Genomic DNA, 26,529 nt, shown 5'->3' with positions numbered 1-26,529 from the left:
CTGAGGCTAGTTTCATTTTTTTTCTTTGTCATCTGGTTTTTATGTACTAGAAATAGATTTTTTCCTATATCCTTATAATTTAAAATAGTTTCTAGCACCTATTTTGGTATGAGTTACTCCACACTGAGTTTTATGAAATAAAGACCATTCTTTTGAGCTGACTGTCCCTTGGGTTTGCTTGTTTAATTTTTTTAATTGTGGTAAAATATGCAGGACATAAAACTTGCCATCCTAACCATTTTTAAGTGGACTGCTCGGCGGCATTAAGCACATGCCCATTATTGCACAGCCACCACCAACATCTGTCTCCAGAACTTTTTTACCTTTCCGGAGAGATACTTGGTCCCCAATAAATGCCCCCATTGCTCCCTCCTCCCCAACCCCCGGCAGCCACCCGCCTACTTCCTGACTCTGTGAATTTTCACTACTCAAGGGATCTCATAGAATCTTACAGTATTTGTCTTTTTGTGATGGCTTATTTCACTTATCATAAGGTCCTTAATGTTCGTCCAGGCTGTAGCACGTGTCGGAATTTCCTTCTTTTTGAAGGTTGAGTAACATTCATTTGTACATATAGACCGCGTTTTTTCATCCGGTCATCTGCCGATGGACACTTGGGTTGCTTCCGCCTTTTGGCTGCTGTGAGCAATGGCGGCACAAACATAATGTCAGTCTTTGGTGCGTAGCCCTGGCGAGGGATCGCTGGATCACACGCTGTTTGTATGTCTGATGCTCCGAGGCACGGCTACTCTGTGCCACAGCAGATGCGCCAGTGTGTAGAGACAATCCCGCCAGCACGCGAGGGCGCCAGCTTCTCCACATCCTCGCCCACACTTGCTGTTGTCTGTGTTTTTGTTTTGTTTTGTTTTAGTCGTGACTAGGGAGTCATCACTAGCTAGTTAGGCGGCCTGTTTCCCGACTGAGTACCGTTTTCTCCAATCAGGTCTGATTATTCACAATACTTCCTGCCCTTGCTTCTCAGGCGCAACTTTTCTTACCTAGGTTGGCCTCGTTCTCTGTCCTTCTCCTTCGTTACTCAGTTCTTGTTCTTTTTCTGCCGTGTTCTGGGGAGGCGTTTCTGCTCGGCCAGCCGCACTGGCCTCAGTCCTGTCCTTTCCGTTGCCGACACCATTCACTCTGCTTCAAGTGGCGAGTTCCCTACAATTTTCTCTGTTCCAGTGCGTTGTTCTTTGCTGCAGCCTGGCTTCCCCTGATGTCTTTCCGGGTCCTTTCTCTAGAGGCAGAGGCAGGTCTTATGTGTTTTTGAAGACTGACTGCTTTCTGGAACTTTCCCTGGGGCACTGAGTGAGCGCTTCCTGGGCTTCGGGGCTGCTTCTTCTGCCCGTGGCATCGTGGCCGAGGCTCTTGGCTGACGCCTCAGATGTCCGGGTTGAGGTTTCACCAACAGAGAATGGCTGCTCCTTGTCCTTCGCCCCTTCATGACCGCTTTGATGGAGGGGACCCCTGTTTAGGTCTGCGGGGACGACAGGGGACATGCAGCCTGTCACTGGGTTTTCTCTGTGGAGGCCTCGGCGAGTCTGGCTCTGTGCAGCCCCAGAATTCTTCTCACTCGCATTGACCAGTGACCTGCAATGACAACCCGGGGTCGCAGACTCGTGACCTTGTTCCTTCGGCCCACACAATGTCTGATAGTTGTCATCTCAGTGCCTTACACGGGGACACAGGTGCTCCGGTTCGCCTCGGTGCCTGCCCCTCCCTGTTGTCTCACCCCCAGCCCGCTCCCCTCGTTCACAGGTGCTGCCGGGAGCGCGAGTGTGGCAGCCGCTGCGTCTGATGAGAGGGCACGGCACGCACGACCCTCAGTGCACGCGTCACGGGGCTCGGCCTCGGTGGGTCCCGCCTCAGCCCTTCGATTCTCAGGGTGCTCCCTGCAGACGCAGGGATGTTCATTCACCTGCCAGCCATGTATATGTCCTGGCCCTTGCCACGGGCCTCCACTGTGCTTGGGGCTGTGACTGTCACACAGAACATGACACAGGGGAGCTGTCTTCTCTCTGAGGCCGAGTAAAGGGAGTTATCAGTGTTTTGCCCCACGTGGTGGTAGCAGCGTGACACAGTTGTTTCTTTATCTTCATCTCGATGTTCTGACTCTTCTCCCAGTTACCGAGGGTTTAATCACAGTGGTCGGTCTCTCTTCCTGTAAGATGCTCTGATCAGACAATCAGATCAACAGGGCTGGTGCAAAAACAAGAAGAAAACCCCTTACTATTTTGCTTTGTAAGTAAAAACCAGCTCAGATGCAAGATTATTTGAAGTAAAACAATTTTCGGTGGCATGCATGCTTAGGACCAGTTTTAGCTGGGAATCTCCTGGCAGTTGGACGAGCTAGCACAAAGCCGTTAGGTTGGTCTCAGTTTTACAATACGAGCCTTCTTCATTTACGAGCCACCAGGTTCTCTGGATGCTTCTTTGCCACTAGGGCACTGGCTGGGGAGCAGATGTCCCCAGGATTGGGCTTCTCAGCCACTGGAAGAATCTTGACGTACTGGTCAGTTTCCCGCCTCTCCACTGAGTGGTGGAAATACACTGAGCAGCTCCCGGGATATCCCGCTGACTTCTTGGAGCACAGAGCGTGGCTGGCTTAGCCACCTTCCGATGCAAGTAACCGGATGCAGAGTAAGAATGGATCCAGCAGGACTGTTTGGCTCACTGCCTGATGAGTGTAAGAGGTCGAACCCTTAAGGGTTTCCATTCATCGTACTGTTGAACGTGCATGTGCACGGCTCTGCAAAGTGCTTTTCACCGGCATCTCTCATTCGCTTGTGTAATGACAGCAGCAGCAAACTCCGGCTATGGAAATGGTGGCGGGCACCGCTGGGCATGTGCTGAGAGTTTCCACGTACCAGAGCCGTGGCTATGATTCCGGGGCCACGATTCCGGGGCCCTCGTGCAGTTCGTGGGCAGGTCAGACCCTGAGGGCACCCAGTCTCCCGACTCACTCTCCTCTGTTCCCTCTGCCACCTAGTTTTCACTTTTCAAGATACACTGACGGACTTGAAAAGTCCTTAGGGAGCAAGTCATGCCTCTGTTTGAGAAATATAAGTGCATTAACCTCTTGCTGAGCTCAGGAAATGTGCCCCGAAGCTCTTGTCATCTGATTCCAGCACTCGTCTGGGAAGAGCTAAGGAAGGCTGGCCTTGGTCGCTGAGTGGGGCTCCCCCGTGAGGGCCCGGATGGGCGCAGAGCCGCGGTGCGGTCTGCGCAGCCGCCTTAGGTGGTGAGAGTGGTGAGGGCCTCCTGTTAAAATCCGGGGCGGGTGTGCACAGGGAACCCCGCTGCAAGGTGTCGAGGGGTCACCACTCACAAAATGGCTGCCCCCGCGTGAATAAGTGGTTGTAGAGATGCAGCTGGACTCCATCTCGTTCTCGCAGAAAACAAACTCACAGGCAAGGGGCTGGTGGTCACACGGTCCAGGACTGTGGTCCTTTCCCCTCCATCCTTTCATCACGGGGGAGCCTGGGAGGCCAGTGAGTTTGTGGCCACGTGTCTCCGGCCAAATTGTTCCCCCTGGAACCTTGCAAGTGATGGTTAGAAGGTTCCATTAGATGGCTAGCCCAAGGTGACTAGTTAGATGGTTGTGTTAGACACTAGCACTAGGTGACTAGTTAGTTACGTTAGACTCTAGTCCGAGGTGACTAGCATTTAATTTGCCTGCCTCCCGTTCTAGGTTCAGAAGGCAGGGCTAGAGTAATCATTTGTGACGGTGGTTTCCTTGGGTGGTTTCCTCGCCTTCCTCTTTCCACTCCCCTTCACTGTTTTTCATTTTTTGTGACTGTGAGTTTGTGTGTGTTCGCTTCTCAATGGCAGCCCATGACTGGCCAGCTCAGGGACTGCAGAGGGGGCCACCGACCGGTTGGTGCTGAATTCTGGGCTGTTTCCCAGTGCAAGGCCTCACCTGGTCCCCTGCCCTGTCTCACATTGTGATGTGTTTGGTCCCAGGGTGACCACCTGGAGAGTGTGAGAGCGTGGTTAGCCGGGACGGGTCGCCACTACGAGGAAGGGACCCCTGGCAGTGAAGTGTGTTTATCAGAGGGAGGCTCCAGGCCGCCGTTGATTCTGCTGTCCTACCCGCCTGGCCCGATGGTTAGACCTCATCCTGCTTCTAGGGACGAAGGAGGCCCCCTCAGAAACAGAACAGTCCTGCTCACCTCTCCAAACTTCCCCGGGTCGGGACCTTGTGCTTGACCTCGCGGGCCAGAGGGGAACATCTGCTGAGACACCGAGTTGTCCTTCAGGTGTTTTCTGTTGGCTCAGTAGATCAGATGCTCACGCTTCTGAGTCTGTGGCTGCCAGCTTCCCTCATCGCCCCGGGGACTGGTGCGGTGAACAGTTTATGCACTTCCGGCTCTGCGTGGGGGTGACTGATTACCACGATTTATAGACGCTGCTGCGAGATCTCTGGTCCCAGTCACTCAGTGTGGGAAAGAGTGGTTCACGCAGCAGCCAGAGGACGGAGTAGCTTCGGACCAGGGGAAGGGGAGAAAGCTGGTTCGTGTCTCCGACAACACCTGGAGCTACGCAGCGTAAAGACAGGACTTGTTTTAGTTAAAACCCGTGCAGTGGAGTGTATTTGTGAATTTACTTACAGTAACAGCATTTATAAGCCTCGACTTAAAAAAATCCCCTGGTGTTCGCATGTAACTTCAAAGAACCTAAAGGAGAACCACCCTCAGTAAATACTTGATAGGTGAGAACCACCGTAAGTGGACGTTTCCATGTTTCTTAAATAACCAAGGAATTGATGAGTTTTATGGCCCATTATTTTAAGGGTGGGAACAACTGACAACTTCCGTACATTTACCCTTTTACCTCCTGTCGAAGGTGACGGCCTCCTGAGGCCATTGAAGGGGCTACCTTTCCGACGTTCTGAGAGGTCAAGGGTGCTTTCTCCAGAAATTTGGAAACCGTCCAGAGTAAAACACGCTTGGGCAGGAGTGCCAGGCAGGGCACACACAGAGCGCCCCCTGCTGCCCACTGTGTGACTAAGACGGAAGGAAGGGGCCGGACCCGGGGAGCCCCTGCCCGACCAGCTGCCCGAGAAGCCATTTCCCATCTCTCCTGTGCTCCACCAGGACCCACGCTCCCCAAAATCTCCATGGAAGCATGTGGGCCCCCATTTCCAGACTTCATGTCCTTCCAGAACCTTCTCTGGTGGTTCTTGGTAAAGGTTATAGTTAACACAGCCTCACCCTAAACTAAGCTAAGGATGATCTGAGCAAACAGGCAGCGTTGAAAACTTTTTTGTAGCTTCTCCTTCATGCCATTGCTTCCCACCATAAACACGATCAATTGTTATTTTTTATTTTATTTTAAAAAATTAAATGTTATTTGGTAGTAACAGCATATAAATTTCAGGTATAAAACTTCATAATATGACCTCTGTATACTCAATTAAACATATTATTTCGATGGCAGTTTTGGTTCTCCTTGTATATTTATTCAGCAAACATTAAGCATTACCGTGTGTTGGGCACATGCATAGGTTAAGGCGTGTATATTACATGTACATGTAACACATAAGGTAAGAGGTACCCATGCAGGGATTCCCCACTTTGCTGCTAACTAGTCGAATCCCTTAACCCCTCTGGGAAACCTGCAAAGCTAGGGGTGGGGCCAGGAATTTGAGCTCCGAGGTCCTTTGCAAGACTGGTCTTGTGGGACACTCTCCCCGTGGCTGTGATGGGTCCCGCCCGGCACGCCCCCCCCCAGCTGATGCTTCCTTCTGTTGCTTTTCAGAAACTCGAGAAAAAAAACTGGAGAATGGTTCTTTGAGGAACGAGCCAAGAAATTTCCAACTGAAGGTAAGTGCTGTCAACATCTTTACTAAATTAAAATGACGTATTTCTAGTATTAAAATATTTGGCTTAAAACTTTGGGCTATAAACAACTTTCCGGGGCGAGGGAGACAGGTCTCCGGCTCCCGTCCACCCGGCCCACTTGTTCTCAGTTTCCCCTGCTGTTCCCACCTTGGAGGGTAGCATTCCCCCACCTAACCCCCCTCCCCTTTCCCCGATGCCCTGCTTCTGGGAGCGATGTCTCCCGCCCCTGAGATACCAGCAGCTCTGGTCCGCATGCCCCCGAATCGTCGGAGGTGCCGTAGATGACGCCATTATTTGCGTGATTCTTTCCCCTTCTCTCCACGGGCAGAACCTGTGCTTCAAAACCCAGTGAGCCCCTTCCAGTGCTGCACAAGTATCATCAAATTTATTTCGGAGGGGGGGGGTGCAGTGGATAGGTGGTGTGGGGGGCGCACCAGCACAGCCCCTTGTTCCGAACGCCTGACCAGAGTAATCGCCTGGGCAGCCCAAGGCCCCAGCACGTGGATAGCATTAGAACTGAGCAGATTGTGAAGTGACATGTCACGATTATGTGAGTGGAAGGGTGAGTCTGGCCTGGGGCCAGGAATATCCCATAAAACATTCACACCGTCGACACAACGGTGTGATCAGTAGCTGGGCCTTGGAACAGTGGGGAGAACTAATGGTGCCGTGGCTATGGAGGTGCCGTGACAGAGGACGTGTGCCGTGCAGGTATGAGAGTAACTGATTAAAGGTGCACACACGTGCCGTGAAAATAAAGTGGGGCCAGCGTGCTCTGCAGACTGCGTCCAGCTATGGGGGTAACACGGGCGGGTGCGCCCCAGTGATGTGCGCCCGCGGAGACTGCACTCGGGAGCCTGCGCTGCCCTGGAGGGAATGGGGCTGCTGGAAAGGCGTCCTCCCCGACCCACCAGAAAAGTGATGGTTTGAGGTAGAGAAGTAAGGCATTTTATATCAACCAAAGTGTGTCAAGTACAGGCAGCCCTGGCTTGAGTGTGGACGCTCGGCCTTTATAAAAGGTGCTGTGAACGGAGGCTTGCATTCAGTTGTCACAAAATCCTCCCTGATTCTGTTCCTGACTCTTCTCACTCAAGACAAAAGGGTGCGTCTGCCCGGTTTACCGGAAATCCTTAGGAAAACACAGCGCTCACTCACAGGGCTGCTCCGGAGAGAGGGCGAGGTGAGTGTCATAGCTCCTGCAGATGGTTCTCCCCAGCCCTTCCCCGGCTCCTGTCCCCTCTCAGGGGTGGGCTAGATGGGCTGTCAGCCCATGTAGCGCACAGCCGGCCAGGCGGAGCCATGGCCCAGGGGTCACCTCTCAGATTGGGGGTGTTGCCTCGTTTCTTTAAATCGTGTTTGCTGGGGGGCTGGTGTCTTCGGGTGGTGGGTAGACCCTCATTTCTCTCACTTGGTTCTAGTTCACAAACAATAAAGCTGTAGCGAGTGAAATTTCTGTGATTTCGCCCAGTTTTATAGAGAAATACCCAAGTGTAATATTTACATCTCTGAGTAGCGGGTGCACGATATTCCGTAGTGCGTGGGGCACACTCAACGCACATCTGCCTTTCTCACAAATGACGTTTGTCACTAAGTGTTTTGTGATTTCTGTGATTGTCTTTATTGTCTATTTGGGGTTTTGTCCTTTTGTTTATTTTTAAATCTTCATTGTATTTTTTTCTGTAATTTCTCAATACCAATGCTGTGAAGGCATCTCCTGGATGTTTTTAAAAATACATTTTTTGGAAGTTTTAGTATCATTACTTCAATTTATTAAATTACTATGCAGACCAGAACTTGTGTGTATGTGTGCACATATGTGTGCTCCCATGTGCTCTGTTGTGCATGTGCTTGTGCTGTGTACATGTGTGCTCCGGTGTGCACGTGCTATGTGCACCGATGTATGTGCTGTGTTAGCGTGTGCACTCCAGTGGGTGCATGGTGTGTGCCCCTACATGTACCCCGTGTGTGAATGTGTGTGCTGCATGCACCCCTGTTCACATGTGACATGTGTGCTGCACACACGCACGTGTGCGGTGTGCACTCCTTTGCGTGTGTGGTATGTGCACTCCCGCGTGTACTGTGTTTACAAACGTGCATGTGTGCACACCCCTATGTGTGTGTGGTGTGTGCGCTCCTGTGTACATACACTGTGTGCATGCGTGTGCATGCTCTCAGGCACTGGTCAGCCCTGCCCTGCCGGCACACTTCCTTCCCTGAGTGGAAGAAGCGGCGCCAGGGGGCTTGCCTGAGACAAGTGGGGGAGTAGAAAAGAGGTGAGACCGACCTCCTCTCTTTCTCCTCCCGTGACTTTCCACAAAACTGAACACATCGCGATTGTGAAAAACGAAAAGAAAAACGAAATTCGAACAGTGAAACTCAGCTAAAACACAAATCGTTTTGTTTCATTGTTTCTTCCAAGGGGTAAAGCAAACGGACAACAAAGAAACAAACAAATCCTGCCTCCTCTGCCGTGTTTCACAAATGCCGAGGAGTCTCGTTTTCCTGTTGTTGGATTTTAGTCGAGTTGGGCTGGGAAGGCATGAGAGACGAGGAGAAGCAGGGTCCTGGGTGGCACTGTGAGCCAGACCACAGGCGCGTGTGGGAGAGGCCATCAGGGCGGGGTGATCAAGGCCCTCCTGCACAGGCGGGGGCCCCTGACTTGCGTCTGTGCCCCTCAAACGGAACCTGGCTCAGTCACTGGCCTGCTGAACTGAGTTTGTTCGTGTTCTGTATCCACTGAGGGCCAGTTAGGAAAACAGAAACCGGGCGGTGATTTAAACAAAGAATGTCATTCAGGAATTGGTCAAACGGGTATCATCAGAGGACTGGAAAGGCAAAAAGGGAGCCAGGGATGGTAATGGCAGGGAGCAGGCGGCACCCAGGGCACCGTCAACGGGAACGGCAGGCTCCGCCCGTCTTCCGCCTCCCGACTCCCCATCTCCCACCCATGGGCCCTAAGAGGGAGCCAGCTACAACCGTGGATCTCTGCCACCTTCTAGAACATTTGTGATCTGCGTGGCGCCTAGTGTTTTTGTCGTGATTGTGTGTGCACGGCTCTGTTCAGCCCTCTGCATCCCAAGTGGAGGTGAACGGAAGATGATGTTTAGGCCACGGAGGCTTCCAGGCAGCTCACATCTGTGCTTCCTTCTGGGCCTTAGTTCCCTGGGGCCGGACAGCAAATTCCTCCCAAACGGGGGGTGGCTTCAACCAACACTATTATTTCACAGAGTCGTCGTCTGCAGCTGATGCCGTCTGGGGCGGCAGGGGCGGCTTGGTCAGGGGCTCCCGGGCACACCTGGCCAGTTGGCACCGTGGGTGGGAGGCGGATCGCTGCACACCTGGACCGCCGGCAGGGGTTCTGAGCGGCCCCCAGGACTGGGCGCTGGCCTCCACCCCATGGCCCTGGGGAGACGGAGACAGAGCCCTGCAGCACCTTAAACATTGTTTTTGTTGTGGCAAAATATACATAACGTTCAGTGTCCCATTTTAGCATCTTTAGGTGTGCAGTTCAACTGCGGTAAGTACGCTCACACTGTTGTTCGTCCATCACTGCCGCCTCCAGAACTCGTTCTCTTCCCCAGCTGAACCCCTGCTCCCGTGAAGCAGTGACTCCTGCCCCAGCCCGCCTCCCCAGAGTCCCCGGTAACCTCCGTTCTACCTCGTGTTTTCTGTCTCTACCTACGTGTCTTTGCCGGCCTGGCCTCAGAAGTCACACCTGTCCTTTCTGCTCCACCCTGCGGCTACTCAGCAGGGCTCTGCGGGTGGGAGGGGACGGTGCTGGTGTGAATGCCAGGAGGCGAGAACCATTGATTGTGTTTGTGATCAGACTATCGGTTTCTGCTTGCTTTTATTTTATTTTTGTTAAAGATTTTATTTATTTTTAGAGAAAGGGGAAGGGAGAAAGTGAAGGAGAGAAACATCAATGTGTGGTTGCCTCTCGAGCGCCCCCTACTGGGGACCTGGTCCATAACCCAGGCATGTGCCTGACTGGGAATCTAACCAGTCCGGTGCTCAACCCACTGAGCCACACCAGCCAGGGCTCTGGCTTGCTTTTAAAATTAAGTTTAGCATAAACATTTGCCTGTGCTATTAAGACTTCTTCCAACGTATGTTGACGACACATCAGATACGGCAGGGGGTTGTATTCAGGCTTTCACGTCACAGGTAGCTCTGTGGCGGACATCTTGGCACCTCTGTCTCTTTCCTTCGGGCAGCTTCTTAGAAGAAGCAGGAGTGGTCAAAGGTGTGAACACTTGAAAGGCTTTCACACGTTTGCCCGCTGCCCCTGGGAAGCGTGCCCATCGGCACTACCCCGTGGGGTGTTTGGACCACCCTCTCGCCACACGCTGGCCCCAGGAAGGCCTATCCCTTCAGACACAATTTCCGATGACGTTCGTGATTTCGTTCTGAATGTAAAGTAGTACATATTCACTTAAAAAAGTGAAACATGAAGAAAAACATTACAAGTAATGTTAAAAACACAGTGGCTTTGCCCTGAGGGTTACTGTTAATAATTGGTTGTATATCACTTCTGTTCTTCAGTGAGTATTTGTATCTACGTTTGTGAGTGAACATGTACATTTTTTAGGTAAAAAATGAAGAACAGAGGAAATTTTATGGGAGTCAGACTCATATGTCTGCATAATTGGGATCAAATTCTATATACAAACCTATATTCTGGTATTTCTTCACATAATAACTTATAAAGAGCATCTTCCCCATCCTTTTTAAAATAGTATTTCATTGTTTATGCTATTACAGTTGTCCTGATTTTTGCCCTATTGGCCCCTCCACCCAGCACCCCCCACTCCCTCAGGCCATCCCCACACCATTGTTCACGTCCATGGGTCATACGTGTAAGTTCTTTGGCTGCTCCATTCCCTGTACCGTACTTTACATCCCCGTGGCTATTCTGTCACTACCTATTTGTACTTCATATCCCCTCAGCTCTTCACCCATCCCCCACACCACCCTCCTGTCTGGCAACCATCCAAACCCTCTCTGTAGCCAGTGTTTTGAACTCCGCATCTGACAGATCGCTCACCTCCATTTTGTTTAGTTCTGTTTCTGCAGTTTTCATCTGTTCTTTCATTTGGGCCATGTTTCTTTGTCTCCTCATTTTGGCAGCCTCCCTGTGTTTGTGTGTATTAGGTAGAGCTGCTTTGACTCTGTGTTTTGGTAACATGGTCTGATGTAGGAGGTGCCCAGCAGGGTCCAGGGGCACAGCCTCCCCTCTCACCCAAGCTGGTACTCAAGGTGCACCCACTGTGTGGGCTGAGTCCAACCTCCTCTTGTAGTGGAGCTTTGGTGGCCGTTGGCACATCCAAGGTCAGCCACCACCTGTGTTCTGTCCAGGGTCACACAGCATAAGCCGCAAAGTGGTGAGCGGATGGCTGCTACTTGTGCTGGGTTTGGAGGAGCCCAGGTGTGAACTTGTGAGGCCGGGCCTGGGGAAACTTAGTGAGAGGTAAGGGGCTCGCTAAAGCCACTTGCTGCTTGTTTGAGAGAATTTAGGAAAATGTGAAGCATGGGCCAAGACAAGCCATTGGTATGGAAAAGACACTGGAAACACCTTGAGTGGGCCGGAAAGTCGGGTGGGGTGGGGCCCCAGGGAGTTGCCAGGGTAGGGCAGACAGTGTGAGTGGAGTTGATGAAATCTCAGTACGGTGCCAGCTGCCAGCTCTGTGGCTGTGGGAAGGGCTCAGAAAAGGAAAAAGGGCCTCTGCCAGCCCTTCTGTCCTGGAGAAAGCTGCCCCCCGTCTCTCGCCTTGATGCTGGGCAATTCAGTTCCTCCCCGTATATCTTTGATTCCTTTTAATCTGCTTCCTCTGCACTGGAGCTCAGAGGGAATGAGTGAGTATTCTGTGTAAGGGTCCTTTAAGAGGAACTGCCTGGGACTCCAGAAGTTTCTGTCTTCCATAGCCTCAATCCCCACTGGATTTTTACAGCCGGAAGTTATGGATACTTTTCTTTCTGGCACTAGAACCCTGAGCTGATAAGTGTCATGTAGGGCTGGGACCCCTTGCTCCTCAAATCCCCTCCCCAATTTTTATCTGCCACATGTGGCAGCTTGTTCCATGTCTCCAACCCTTCTACCAGTCTTGATGTGGTTTCTTCTTTAATTTCATAGTTGTATGACTTCCATTCAACTTGATTTCTGATGGTTCTGAACAATGGTTGTTCAATAGTCTAGCTGTAATTTTGCTGTGGTTGTGTAAGGAGGTGAGCTGGGTTCACCTACGCCGCCATCTTGACCGGAAGTCTCGATCTCCCTATCCTTAAACATCATCACTATTGTTGGGTAGTTAGGGAATTTCCAGTTTTGCTGTTACTTTTTTTTTGAGTTTATAATGTTATTAAAATAGTAAATAAAGTGCAGTGACCCTCCTGTAGTTAAGTCTGTGTCATGTCTGTGGCTATTTCTACAAACAGAAGGAAGGAGAGATGTTAGGAACATTGCCTCCAAAAGGCATGTGCCTCTCTCGGCAATAGGAACTGCCCTTGAAAACAGCCTTGTCTGTATGGGAAAGCCACACTGGCAGTCCCAAATGGTTTCTTGTTATTTTCATTTGAATCCATCTAACTGCTGGTGCGGTTGAATATTTCTACTACCTTGACTTCTGCTAGCTGTTCTTCAGATGTTAAGACTATTAGCCCTTTTCAGTCCTGTAAGTTGTACCGTGTATGTTTATGTGTTTTGGACATACAGAGGTTTTTTCTTGTTTGTAGTCAAATGTACCTTCTGTACAACTTTGTTTTGCTTTCATGCTGAGAGACGTCTTCCTCATCCTATGATAGGTAAGATATCCACATTTATCTCCTAATTTTTATAGTTTTATTTACATTTAAGTCTTTACCATGCATGAGGAGGCTGATCTAATTTTCCCGCCCAATCATCAGTTTTTCCGGTACCATCCGTTACATAGTGAGTCCCTTTCCCGTGGGTTTACAGCCCAGGGCCATCCGTTTGCATGGCTTTGGACGCCTCTCACCCCTGACCTGAGCCCGGAGCGCCAGGGCTCTCCGTCACCTGGGTACCACGCGGAGGCTGCCCTGCTCCCCTGCAGCTCTTGGTTGTCTGCCCTAACCAGGAGTTCAGCTCTGGAGCACAGGGGCTCTGAGACGAGGCAGTGAGTGGAAAAGTGAGGACAGGGCTGCGGGGCTGAAGTGGACGTTCCCCGTGGGAGATCCTACCGTCAGAGCTCAGCACCGGGGAGGCACTAAAAGCGAAGAGTTGCAGTTCTTTTCCTTTTTGGCATCGTCTAGAAGCCTAGAGCTAGCTAAATTTGGAGTTCCATTAAAGTGATTCCAGGAATCACGATGCCTTCTGTCATTCAATTTTTAATGTGCTTTCACTTATCTCTGTTTTAATGATCTTATTGAATATGTGCCATTTCAAATAAATTCTGTCCTGGAAAGTGGACAAGGTATAAGTAATAATACAAAGAAGAATACTAACTACTAATTGTGGCAGTTTGTTGTGCTAATTTTCCAATCATCAAAGAAGATTAAAAACCTAGAAAACTGAATCAAAATTCTTTGTTTTGCAGGGACAGGGTACATAAAGTATTTTAAACATTTTACTTTCCTTAAAAAGTTCTTTTTTCTTATTATAGACTGGCTTTTTTTTCTGTAAGATTTTAAAATTCAGTATTTAGTTTTCTCATCTTTACACGGTTCCCCCTTGTGCCATGGTTGTGTTTTTTCTGTGGTGCGTGGGAACAGTCAAAACATAGGGAGCTTCATGGGGTCTCCAGGCGTGTCTTTGGGTGTCCGGTGTTGTCATCTCCTGCCCCTCCGCCCTTAGGCGTTTGACGGTCCCCACAGGGGCTTCTGGGACCCTGGCTCCAGGGTCAGCTGTGAAGTATTTTAAATTTAAAGTTCCTGACTCAGTGGAACCAGGTGGGAGCCAGGAGTGTCTTTATAACAAGCTCCCAAGTAGTTCTTTCTATGCACTTCAAGTTTGAGAGCCACTGGTAATGCAGCGAAGTTAATACACAGTGACGATGGTCATTTTCTCCATCACGGATACCTAGAAAACTGCACGTGAAAACTGGTCTTGATTATAATTCCCTGGGTGTTTGCTAAGCATGTAAAGATAGTGTGCCCTCTTCTGGCTCCTTCCTGTAAGTGCTCATATTTTACAGTGTTTTACAACCATGACTTTTATTGCTTGGAATTTGAGCTTAAAAGCAGAAAGATGGCGATATTAATACTTTCAGCGCTAATACTTTTTCAGGTTAAAACTGCTTAAATGTAATGTACAGTCTACGGTGGCTTCCACTTTGCTGTGATTGGGGAAATAAAGTGATTTGGGAAGGCTGCCCCCTAACAGAGCCCCTGATAGTGGATAGTGGTCCATCGCGTAAGCACCCAGGATGCTACTCTGTCTGATCATCATGAAGGAGAGTAACTACTACTGCCTCCTGCCAGGATGTGATTTAGTCCTTCAAGTGACTTTTCAGAGTTTTATTCTTTTACACGGGCAACTTGGATACGGTCCATCTGATCACGGGGCTGTCGGGATAGCAACCGGCCAGCCGTGTGGCCTTCAAACACTCAGGGTCATGAATTAAGAGCAGTGATTATTAGTGGCTCCATCAGAGGCCCTGCATTTGTCACCCATCTGCTTCCTGTATAGACTCCGGAGAGACCCCCAGCCCCGGAACTCGGCTGACGGCTCTGCGGAAGCCTCGTTTCAGCACCTGCTTTCACGAGGGGGCTCTTCAGGTGTGTTTCCCAGGCACGGAATTTTGTATGTGCTTTTGTCTTTCAGGTAATAACCTTCCAGGGGCAGGTTCTTGATTTTAGTCAGTTTCAATTTCACAACAGTGTTGGCTTTCGACAAAGTAGCAGTTCAAACACTAAGTTGCTTGGACAGTCCGGGGCACTTAAAACCCACGTGTGTGTGTGTGTGTGTGTGTGCGCGCGCGTGTGATCTCAAATATCTCACCAGGACACTGGAGTCTCCCTGACGCTCTCTGGTCCCCACCTGTTTCTTCGTCTCTCTCTCCCACTGTCCTCTGTGCCCTGTTTGTCACCACTTGGGGATAAGGCCACCTTGGGCAGTCTCCACCTGCAGTCCTCAATTGTCATGGGCACCTCACTCTCCACTTGCTTCTTCTGGTTTTGATCTATTACTTTTGAACCTGGAGGGAGAACCAAGATTAAATGGCCTAGTTATTGGGCAAGTCGGTATTTTTTATTTTATGTAACACTCCCTGCTTTATTGGGGGTGGGCGGACTACAAATCTGGCCCACCATCTCTTTTTCTGAGTAGTTTTATTAGAACACAGCCGTGCTCTCTCCTTTCTGTCTGTGGCCCCTTGGCAATGCGGTGGTCTGTGGCTGCAACGGAGCACGTATGACTGTCAAGCCCAAAATTCTCTGCTGGACCTTTCACCGAAAACATTTGCTGCTCTTGACTCTGGATGGTTATCTGACAAACTGCAACAGCTTTTGGGTGACATTATTTTTCCTATTGAAGAGAACAAAATGGGAAGCCGAGGTGAGGAGGTTGAACAGAATAGGATCTCTGAGTTAAGAAGTCACGTGTTCATACATTTAGACTGAATGACTGACTAGGGCTATTTCCAGGGAGTAAGTACCTTGACAATTGGACATTAAACTATGTCTTTATATGAATACATTTTTCAAAAGACCAAACACATATATACTTAAATAAGAAATCATTTGGGATTTAAGAACTCCACATTTATTTTCTTATGGTGGTAAAATATACATCATATACATTTACTATTTTAGCCATTTTTAAAGTATATTGTTTAGTATCTTTAAGTCCATTCACTTTGTTCTGCCACGGTCACCACCTTCGGTCTCCAGAACCCCCTCCTCTTCCCAAACTGACCCTCTGCCCCCGCCACGCAGCAGCTCTGCCCCCTGGGCTCCCAGCCCCCCCACCCCCTCTGGTGCCCACCCTCGACTGTCCGTCTTTGTGGACTTGGTCACTCCAGCTTCCCCGTGTAAGTGGAACATGGCATGTTTCTCCCTTCGTGTCTTTATTATTTCCCCTGTCTATAAGGTCCATCTGTGTTTTAGCAAGTATCATAATTTCTTTTTGAACCTAAATGATATATTTTTTAAAGTTTTCTCTGTGGTTTATTTTTATTTTCATTTTTAAAAAGATTTAATTTATTTTCTTTAGCAAGAAAGGAAAGGAGGGGGAAAGGGAGGGAGAGAAGCATCAATGTGTGGTTGCCTCTCACATGCCCACACCAGGGGACCTGGCCCACAACGCAGGCATGAGCCCTGACCGGGAATCGAACGCAGACCTTTTGGTTCTTAGGCTCAGCCCACTGAGCTGCACCAACCAGGGTTTGCCGGACATTGTCTTGTCTGTATGTGTCGAGTTTTGTTCATCCCCTCATGAGTCTGGGACACAGGTGACACCTGGGATACCTGTGTTGGCAATTGTGAGTGGTGCTGTGGTGACTGTTGACGGGCAGACACCCGTTCAAGTCCCTGCTTTCAGTTCTTTTGTGTTTCTGCCCAGACGTGGAAATGCTGGACCCAGGAGTGAACTCTGTGTTCCAGTGTGGGAGGGGTGGCCACTCGCTTTTCCCTACCGGCCCCCATGTTGCGTTCCCGACAGGGGCCGTCTCTCCAGATCCGTGTGAACCTGGCCCACCTGGTTTTGTGCCTCATGTCGGCCACCCCACGGGCGTGGTGTGGCTTCTCACTGTGGCTGTTTTGGTCATGCCGTCGGCACGCATGCGTTTGGCAAACCCGACATTTATTCTGGTCTGCATATGAATTTTTTTTGCTGATCGGGAACAGGTCCATAGTGCAAAGTGTTTCCCACAGTCAGGCGTGGTGACGCCTCCTTGCCTCGCGTAATCCCGTCCCGTTCCTGTTCCGTTGCTGCGGTTACGGCGAGAACACGAACGCTCTACTCTTGCAGCCTCTTTTGAGTACACAGTGCAGTGCCATCAACTGTGGTCGCCGAGGTCACTAGCCACGAGACCCCAGGACTCGTTCGTCTTTTTACCAGCAGTCCGTGACCTCGGACCAGCCTCTCCCACTCCGCCTCTCCTTGGCTCCAGCCACTGCCTTCCTGCTCTCCGATTCTGTGACACAGTTTGCTGTTTTTAGATCCCACACGTAAGTGAGATCACCCAGCGCCTATCTTTGTCTGATTCATTTTACTCAGTGTGATGCCTTCAGGGTCCGTCTGTGTTGTTGACGCCGCAGGGTTTCCTTGCGTTTGTGGCCAAATCGTACGTATTCCATCGCATTTTCTTTGTCCAGTCATCTTCCAGTGGATACTCAGGCTGCTCCCGTGGCTTGGTGACTGTGGCCAGCGCCACCACGAACACGGGAGTGCAGGCATGTATTGAAGATGCTGCTTCCATGTCCTTCGGACATCTTCCCAGAACGGGGCTCACTGGGTCACACAGAAGTTCTACGTGTAATTGCTCAAGGAAACGTCATACTGTTTCCCATAGTGGCTGTGTCATCATGGTTTGATTTGTATTTCTCTGATGATTAGTGATGTTAGACATTTTTTTCCGGGGCTTGTTGGTCTTGTGTATATCTTCTTTAGCAAACTGTCTGTTACAGTCCTTTGCTCCTTTTTGAATTGGGTTGTTTCGTTTGTTCCTTGAAAAAGAACAAAGCTGCAGGACTCACTTCTTGATTTCAAAGCTCCCTACAGAGCCGTAGTGATGCAAGCAGTGTGGCCCTGGCGAAAAGAAAGCCGTCAAGACAGAACAGAATCGAGAACTCAGGAAAAAACTCTGCATATAAAGTCGAAGGGTTTTCGACAAGGTTGCCAATATCACATAATGGGAAAAGGGTAGTTAGTCTTTTCAGTAACGGTGCTGGGAAAGCTGCATGTCCGTAAGCCAGAAAATGAAGTTGGCCCCTCACCCACCACTGTGTGCAAAACATTAGCTCCAAATGGATCAAAGACCTAAAACTATGAAACTCTTAGAAGAAAGCGTAGGAGGAAAGGTGGCATTGACTTTGAGAATGGTTTTTTAGCCATGACAGGGAAGGCATGAGCCACAAAAGAAAAAAGAGACAAGCTGGACTCTATTGAAATGAAAGACCTGTGTGCACCAGAGGACTCTGCCAGCAGAGCGAAAGGCCCCCAGGGATGGAGGAAAAGGTCTGCAGGTCACGTACCCCGATGAAGGATTAACATCCAGGATCTTCAGGAGACAGAACTCCTAAAGCCCACGCTGACTTTTTAGAGGGAATCACAGGGTGCTGAAACGCAGTTCACACCCCACTGTCCCAGGCACCCCGCAAACCTGGCCCGCGTCCCCCACTCTCATGTGCGCCCGTGTGGAAGAGCCCCTGCCCAGCGCTCGGAGGTTATGGTCCACACGGAACCATCCAGAATATCTGCTGGTAGACCGTGGGGAGCCCGGTTAAAGGGAAGAGCTCTTTCCCCTCTGGCACATCCGGCCGCCGAAGGGTCAGGAGGAGGGCTGCCGTCGCCAGCGGATGGTAGGTCTGCTGGGGCAGGTTTCCGCACTCTGGAGGCGTCAGCTGCTGCTCCCTGGGCGTGTGCTCGATCTGCCCTCACCCCCGGGCAGTGTCTCAGCCCCTGGTGCTCTGTCTCTAAGCTCCAAACGTCTCTGAAACACACCTGGAAAGGCTCTGGGGTCCAGACCCGAAGCCATTCAGGGCAACACATTGTGACTCTTTATGTGACAAGGGATTTCAAGCTCAAACTTTTTGAGAGACTTTCCCTGTTGCCCCTGTGGGCCAAAGACTGGGTTAGAGAGCTGCAATCTCGTCCTGAAACTCAACGCGGTTGTCCGCCCCACTTCCAACCCTCGTTTCACCCAGCCGTTTCCAGCCAAGGGGGAGGAGCCACAAGTGCCAGTGGGGCCACGGCTGTGAGGGTGCTGCTCACGGCACCGGCACCGACACCCTGCGTCTGTGTGGGCATCTCGGCAATTGTTCCGGAAGGTGCAGCGCAGGGTGTTCTGACATGCACTGTGTATTACAGCCAACCCCTGGGGGGGAACGTAAGCCACCCTGAGGAAGGGGCCCGTCGGCACATTCCCCGGGAGCCTCTGTGTGGGGACCCTGCCGGTGTTTTGCTCTGGGCCACACCTGGGCCCCCAGGGTCTGGTTTCCTGCCCAGGATGCTGCCCTGCTCCGTGGCCTGGGCGGCCCCCTGCCCTGTGTCCGTGGGGGTTAGCCCTGCTGCTGTCGGGGTGTGACTCCCCTTAGGACAGGCTGCTTGGAGACCGAAAATAGGAAGGGAGGTCAGGGGCCACGTCTGGGGAGAAGACTCACCGCTGAGACCCCCGGGCAGGACACGAGGCCCCTCAGCCCCCTGCCAGTGCTGGGGTCAGGCCGGGCGACCGAGGTGCCGTGCCCTCTTCCCTGGGAGCAGTGTCACCCAGAGAGACGTGCCCGGGCAGAGTCGCTCTCTTGTTGGTTATACGTATGTGTGGTTTCCCCTTGCTTTTTACTAGGGAAACTTTTAAACACGAGCATGAGTAGAATGTAACCCCCCTGTGCACCGGTCACCCATCCATCACCCCATTTCACTTCGGTTGCTGTCCCACCTGCCTCCTGTATGCCCAGCTTTTAGGCAAGAGGTGGTGCTGTTTGTAAGCTGTGACTCTGGGTCCCTGAGCCTCGGTTTGCACTTATAACATTGGGGTGACACCTGGTGATGACCCCGTGCAGTCAGCTGCTCCTAAGTGTCAGCGGGGCCTTCCCGAATGTGGCCTGGGACCCTCGTTTCTCACGGGGGCCCCACTGCGCCGCTGCACCCAGGAAAGCCACTTTCTTAACGAGGCTTCTGGCCAGAGCAGGACGGGGTGGGGGCCTTCTGCCAGGAGCCCCACCTCTGGGGGACCTGGGGGGACCCATTTCTCTGAGCATTTCCTCCCAGAAGTCACAGGAATTTATTTTAAAGTGTTAACAAAAGCAAGTATCTACTGCTGGTAAGGAAGCCTCTGGTAAGAAACAACTGAGGAATAGAAGAAAATAAAAAGGGAATTAAAAGGTGAAGAGGACAGAGACGCATGGGCGGAGCTTCTGGAGATGCAGTGGGAGATTCTGACCCTGGGATCCCGAAGGGCTGGCGGGTGAGGGGCCTGTGTTGCTACCCAGCCCCCCGCCCCTCCCCCGGCCCCACACCCGGAGGAGCAAGGACTGGGGGCAGCCAGGACCCGCCAGCCCGACCTGTCCCTCCGCCTGATTTTGTACATTTGTGAGCGGAGAATGTCCAAAAGGTGAAAAGAATATTTGTGACATCTAAAAATGCGTGAAATGCACATTTCAGTGTCCACAAGTTTTGTCAGCGCACAGACACACCCTCCCTTTAATATCGTCTGTGACTGCAGTCAGAGGGCAGTTAAGAATTTGGGACAGTGTTTACTACTGACCTTCACAAAAAGGGTGCACCCACCCCACAGGCCAAGGGTGCAGTGGCCGGCAGAGGGCAGCAGAGAGCTGTTTCCCTGGCCTTCCCCGGAGCTCGGGTGGGGTGTTCAGAAATGAGGTAAAGGGGGACTAAGCTGAGGTTTAAGGTGGGGATACCCCAGGTGGGAGCGTGGGGGCAGTTAGCAGGAGAGGAAGTGGGGGTGAGTAGGAGTGAGTAAGCAAGGCCCAGGGTGAGCAGGGCAGTAAGAGGCTCTCCTGTTGCGGAGCAGAGAGGACAAGGCCTGCAGGGGAGGGAGCAGGCCCAGGACTGCACGCAGGGCTCAGACCGGAGAAGGCAGTGGGGCTGCTGGAGGGCCTCAGGCGGTAGAGCCGTAGCATCACACCTGGGGGGACGGCTGTACCTCTGGTGGCTGGGGACATTGTTGTAGCAGGCAGTCCAGGGTCACGACGATGATGATGATGTCGAGGGCAGGGCAGCCACAGGGCATCGTGACTCAGCCCAACCAAGGCAGGGCTTGGGGCCAGGACTCACTGGGCTTGGGTCCTGTGCTGTCCCCCAGGGCTATTTTTTCCTCTTTTCCTCTGCTGTCACCACCGCCATGATGCAGCAGGGGTGGCTGGCTGTCTCTTTGCCTCTGGCCTAGACCTTCTCTTCCCGGGACCCCTGCAGAGGCAGCTTCGACACTGCAAGCTGGCTTTGCCAGTTTCGCTCTGTCTCAGGGAGCATGGGTCACCAGGCAGAGGGCACACAGCCTCCTTTAGAATCTAAGGGTCACTGCCAGGAGCCCCAGAAAAATGTGCCTGGGCAGGTAGGCTCAGAATCTGAGATGGTAGCCGGGCCTGGCCCATCCTTGAGCCCCTCCCAGGTGAGGACCCCGGGGCTGCACAGGTCAGGGTCGGCAGGTGGGCCGGGGGTCAGCGGCCTCCCAGGTTAGTGTCAGATGCTGTCCGCCCCCTTGCAAACCTCCTGCTGGCCCTGATTCTGGCCCTGCCCTCCCTCCGGACTTACGGAGAGAACTCAAGTACATGCCTCTCTTCAGGGGGGACTGAAACCTCCAGAACAAGGTAAACTGGAGCTAGAGGACTTCCTAGGACTGCAGGCAGCGTGGGCCCTCTGGGGACGTTGCCCTGAGCAGGGGACTCCGCCTTCTGGCCTCGGGCTGGGCTGGCTGGCCTCCCGCTCTGCCCTGGGCCAGGAAACACTGTGGCCACCCAACTCTGGACACTCGAAGTTTTATTTTAGGGTCTTAATACGTCATAAATCCCCTCTCCCTGAAACAAAAAGAGCACTGTGTTAGATGCCGCCCTGTTTAGGAAATTAGCCTTTATGGCTAGAAATAAGTAGATTACATTTTTTAAAAGATTAATTTAATCTCCAGAACAAGCAACATTTAAAGGAATATAGTCAGTCGTTCAGTTATACAATATTTCCAAAGAACAAAGAGAAGCTTGGAAGCCTGAAGTATTTTTCAAATTTTCCAGATTTAGAACATCTCCAACACCAACTTTTAGTAAAAGCCGCCATTCCCAGCACTTAGGGCCTCTTCCGTGTGTGTTTGGGGGGTGGGGGTGGGGTGCGTGTGTGTGACAGGGGCTTTAGTAGCACGCGCTTCACGTGGCATCACACCCACCTCTTTAAGTGAATAATGATTTTCGGTGAATTACAGTTATGCAACGGTCCCCGAGATCTGATTTCACAGCATCGTTATCGGCCCAACATCTTACGTTTTTATTGTAAGAAGTGACACTAGAGAAATAACCACTGTGACTTATTCCTTCCTGTATTTGCATCCTCTAGGTTATGCTCTTATAACACTGACCTGTACTGCCATCTCTTGCAGGCAGACCCGAGACGGCGGGAGCAAAGCTCTTGCAATCTTATCAGAAGCTGAGGTGAGTTTGGTAGAAAGACAGGCCGTTCTGGGCCCGCTGGCCCTGGAGCAGGAAGGGCCCGCTCGAGGGGCCACGGGTCTCTTGACTTTCAGGGGTCACTGCTCTGGGATGTAATTTTTTTTACTAATAAAGTGCCTGGAAAAAATGGAAACAGATATTTTCAAGTTCTTATGAAAAGCCTTCTAGAAGCTAGTGTAGTATTTTCTCATTAAACATTTTATTTCTTAAATTCTCCTGAAGTGTCATAAGAAAACAAAATACTATTTTTGATGGCATGGTGAGTGAAATTCTAAACCCGGCCCTTGCTTTTATGAATCATTGCTCTCTCCAGAATCGTGCCCCGGCCTGACTCGGGGAGACACCTGTGGGATACACACTGGTGGACTTGAACGAGGGCCGGAGCGATGTTCGCTTTATTACCCAGACCTTCGCACACCTTGAACTCTGGACGAAGACGGTAGATGCACACCTGCTTCCTCCAAATCCACTGTTACTGGAAGCTCCGCCCTCCTCCAGCAGTTATTTTTTTGGCCACAGTGAGGTTTTCCAATCTCAGGGCTTTTTCATTTTTTTTACTCCCCGACTTCTTCCTTGTGTGACTTCTTTTCACACAAGCTTCTACTGGGTTGGCCAAAAAGTCTGTTTAGTTTTTTCCTCAAAATAAAAGACACATTCTTCATTTTCACCAATAAGGTGGTTGACTTGGGTATTTTGAGTGTGTCGGCTGTCTCCCGCTATTGGCTTCTAGTGGGGAGAGGCCAGAGTGCTGCTCAGCACCTTCCACTGCATCAGACAGTCCCACAGGAAAGAACCATTTGGCCAAAGTGCCAACAGTACCAAGAAACTTCTGAAACCGCTTTTGACACAGCCAGTCATTCACAGCACCTCCTTCTCCATACATGGAACAAATCTTTTCTCTTCGTTTCAACCTTCCTTGAAAACATAAAGCACAATACGCTGAAAATGTCATGTGTTTTCTTCCATTTTCAATGTTAAAATGGCTGCACAAAAATTCACCAATGTTGATAAGTTTTTTTTCTTTAACACATGCTGACATGACAGCTGTCACCATACAATCTAAGAACATTGTTTCCAATGAAGGTAAAGACCACTGGGCGCTCCCAGGGCCGTCACACAGGAAAAACCAAACACACTTCCTGGCCAGGCCCAGTAACTCCTCTCGTGGTCGATTTTCACATCCACGGCGTTTCTGGCGCTCCCGCCCATGTGCTCTCCACCGAGAAGACGAGCGAGTCCAAGTGGAGCCCCACACGCACCGTGTCTGGATCCCGGAGCAGCCAGGCTGCCCGCCAGGCCCTGAGCTCACCAGCTGTCGTGGAAGGTGGTGTGTGGGGGGCGCCGACGGTGCACCGGCCGGCCGCCGGTCTGCACGCTGTTCGGTTCCATATTCAGGTCCCGGGACTTTGCGCCCTTCACTGTGCAGCAGGTCCAAGAGGCGGGCGTTCTGCTAAAAAAAATAAGGAAGTAAAACAAAACAAAGCAAAACAAAACACCAAAGGCAGAGAACTTGACTTAGGGGGTGAAATGGATCCTGTGTGTTTGTAAGACGCACTTACCTTGTTTATAACCCATTTCTCATTCCTGTGCTTTTCTTTGGCAGCAAAATTTCCGTGGTGCCTCCCACCCCACCTCCACTCAGTGAAAGCTGGTGCAGCGGCAGCCCTGGCAGGGTAATGTGTCCACTCTGGGGGCCTCCCCAGGAAGAAAGGGGGGCTGGGAGGTTGGGCGGAGGACTTCTTGGCAGAGGGAGCCACCTGTGGCTGGAACCGTCATGAGTGAGGCAGAGAGTGAAGGGCCAATCGGGGTCTGAACGTACGGGGCTCTCCCCAGTGTCTGTGCTGCCACCACTGGGCTTTGGGGACTCCAGGGCCATCTGCATCCACAGCGGGCTCATCTCCTGCCTGCACCCCACGTCCTCACCCGCACCCCACCCCTACCTCTTCCCTCTGTGGGCACTGTGCCCTTGAGTGTGGGCCCTGCTGGGGCTCGGGGCCTGCAAAGGGCGATGGGCTGGTGCTCGGGTCTGAGAGTGGGGCGCCCCTGGAGACGCGTGCGTGTGTCCTGATCGTTAGCAGGTGTGGGTGCAGGCCAGGGCCACTTCTGTCCACAGAAACCAGCCCTGTGGTGCGGGGAGCGTTCCCTGGGTCCCCACCTCAGAGGTGGGGCTGGCAACACTCACCCGGCTTCCCCCTCCCCCATGACTGGTGTGAGCAGTGAAAGGAACGATGCCTCTGCTGGTGCCTGCAAACTAAACTGCCATGGAAACGTGTGGCCTTGATCATTTCATTACTGTCAGCCTTCTCTGAATGCAAGGGGCCACTGTGTATAGAACACATGCTTCCGCTGGCGAGAGAAAATATACCTTCGAGATCCTGCTGTACCTGCTCCTTGAGATTTTAAATTCTCCAAAGCAATTTGAGCACCAGCGTGTTCAGGACATATGGATGGATGGATAGATACATGGACAGATGAACAGACGTATGGACAGATTGGATGGATGAAGGAATGCGTGAATGGACAAATGGATGGTTACATGGATGGATGGATAATGGATGGGTGGATGGATGAATGAATGGATAGACAGATGGACAGATGGATGAGACTTGCAGAGGGAAGTGATTTTCTTTCTGTTATTTTCTCTCCTTTTTCCTTCTCTCTCCACTTTTGGAGGCAAAACTAACCCGTGGCTTCAGGCCGGTCACCTCGTGCCAGTACCGCTGGCAACCCCGTGACATGTGCATTCTGCGTGGCTTTGGGGCGGGAGTAGAGAAGCAGGTTGCGTGGGGACACTCTTTACGACAATGCAGTGTCAGTCACTGTTTCTCAGAGCTCGTTATTTCCTTGTCCACGGCCCCATGATGAAGCCCCTCCTTTAATACAGTGTCAGAGCTCGGAGGAGAAAAGCCGAGTCGGGAGGGCAGCAGCCCCTCGAGTGGGCAGAGCCCTCCCCGCTCCAGACGCACGCCACCCCCAGGACCCTGGGCACCCACACGCGCACCCCTGCTCCTGCCCTCGGTGCTGGGGGGACAGCCACCTGGAGGCCCCTGGGGCCGGGCGCGGGTCGTCCCCCGTAACTCACACTCTTCTCCTGCCTCTGTTCAGTTACAGGAATTCAGTCACCTCAAAGGATTTAACAAGTCCGTGGAAAATTTGTTTCTGTCTGTTACCACCCACGTGAAAAGTAAGTGGTTGCTTCCACCCATGTTCTTCCCAGGACCACCTGGGGCAGCCAAGCCCACGAGCCAAGGCTGTGACAGCGCCCCTCTCTCTGTCTCTGCTTCTGGGGAAAGCCAGTCCCCTGCCCCTCACCCCTCCACCCACGGAGCAGGCCTCTGGGGCCTGGGTAAGAGGGGACCCCTTCAGTTCGCTAGGCTGGCTCCGTTCCCCTGTTCCTGCTCGCACCAGTCAGCGCATCGGGCTCGGAGCTCGCATCCAGCACCGGCCCCACCCGAGCTTCTCCCAGGGACCCACATGAAACCAGAGAGATGCAACTCCAGCGAATCCCAGACCGGAACCCCTCAGGCCGGGCAGGGCCCCATTGCTGTCCTTCAAGTGACCTTACCCACTGAGTCTCCTTTTCTCGTTGGTAAATTAATTTTCTCCAATGAGCAGTAATCACGCTCATTGCAAGGAGCCCAGAACTGCTGCTTAGAAATCTTGTTCATTCTACATTCTTTCCGCTCAGATATTTCTTCCTGTTTATCTTAAAACTCAAGTCTGAGAACAGGCCCCTTCTCGGGCCTCCGAGGTGAGCAGAGCCGCCCAGGCTCCTGGAAAGGCTCTTAGCAGGAGCGGGGTCTCCGGTCTCCACTCCCTCTCTCCACGCTCCGTGCGGCTCGCGTTCATCAGCTGTCTCCGCAGCGGCACGTGGGTGGTTTCCGTGTTGTGCCTGGCCCGGGGCAGCCTTACCGTTTGATTTGAATTACTCCTCGGTGCTTCCCACGAGCCATTCAGAGCTGTTGGATGAAGCCAGTCAAAATGAAAGCTGCCTTTCAGATGAGCAGAGAGGTGGCTGTGTTCTGTGACAGTCGGCCCCTCGCTGCTCAGAATGGGGAGCAGCCGAATTTCTGGGCCTGTTAGCTCTAAGAGTTTGGAGGTTTAAATTCACCCTGCTGCTCGGCTGGGCCCTGCCACATGGCTTCCGACTGTGGCAGCCGCCGGGGCTCAGCTGCCAGCTCCTCTCCCCGACACCAAGGCTGACTTCTCTGCAGCACCTTCTAGAGGCACAGCCCCCCCCCCACCACACACACAGTGCCCCCTCCCCGGGGGCTCAGAAGACCGAAGGGCTCCAGGGCTCTTGGGCTGCGCCGTTCTGCACGGTGGCCCCAACCACGGGCGGCTCGTGAAAGTGGCCTGCCCGTGTGGAAAGCAAAACACCAGGTTCTAGAAACTTAGTATT

The 26,529-nt window shown here is 51.9% G+C and overlaps 1 protein-coding gene across 2 annotated transcripts in view; it reads left to right on the top strand.

Moving 5' to 3' along the window:
• SYTL3 (synaptotagmin like 3) overlaps positions 1-26,529 on the top strand; it is a 56,865-nt gene that overhangs the window by 7,154 nt on the left and 23,182 nt on the right. For both annotated transcript variants that reach the window (XM_053668696.1, XM_053668695.1), the window contains exons 3-6: positions 5,758-5,822; positions 22,058-22,109; positions 23,731-23,800; positions 25,233-25,311. In XM_053668696.1, the coding sequence (XP_053524671.1) occupies positions 5,758-5,822; positions 22,058-22,109; positions 23,731-23,800; positions 25,233-25,311 (266 nt within the window). The remainder of the gene's footprint in view (positions 1-5,757; positions 5,823-22,057; positions 22,110-23,730; positions 23,801-25,232; positions 25,312-26,529) is intronic.

This window comes from Artibeus jamaicensis, unplaced genomic scaffold (genome assembly GCF_021234435.1).
Source record: "Artibeus jamaicensis isolate MK-2021 breed Jamaican fruit bat unplaced genomic scaffold, CSHL_Jam_final contig_497, whole genome shotgun sequence".
Lineage (NCBI taxonomy): Eukaryota > Metazoa > Chordata > Mammalia > Chiroptera > Phyllostomidae > Artibeus > Artibeus jamaicensis.
This window is presented reverse-complemented; position numbering and strand designations above follow the sequence as displayed.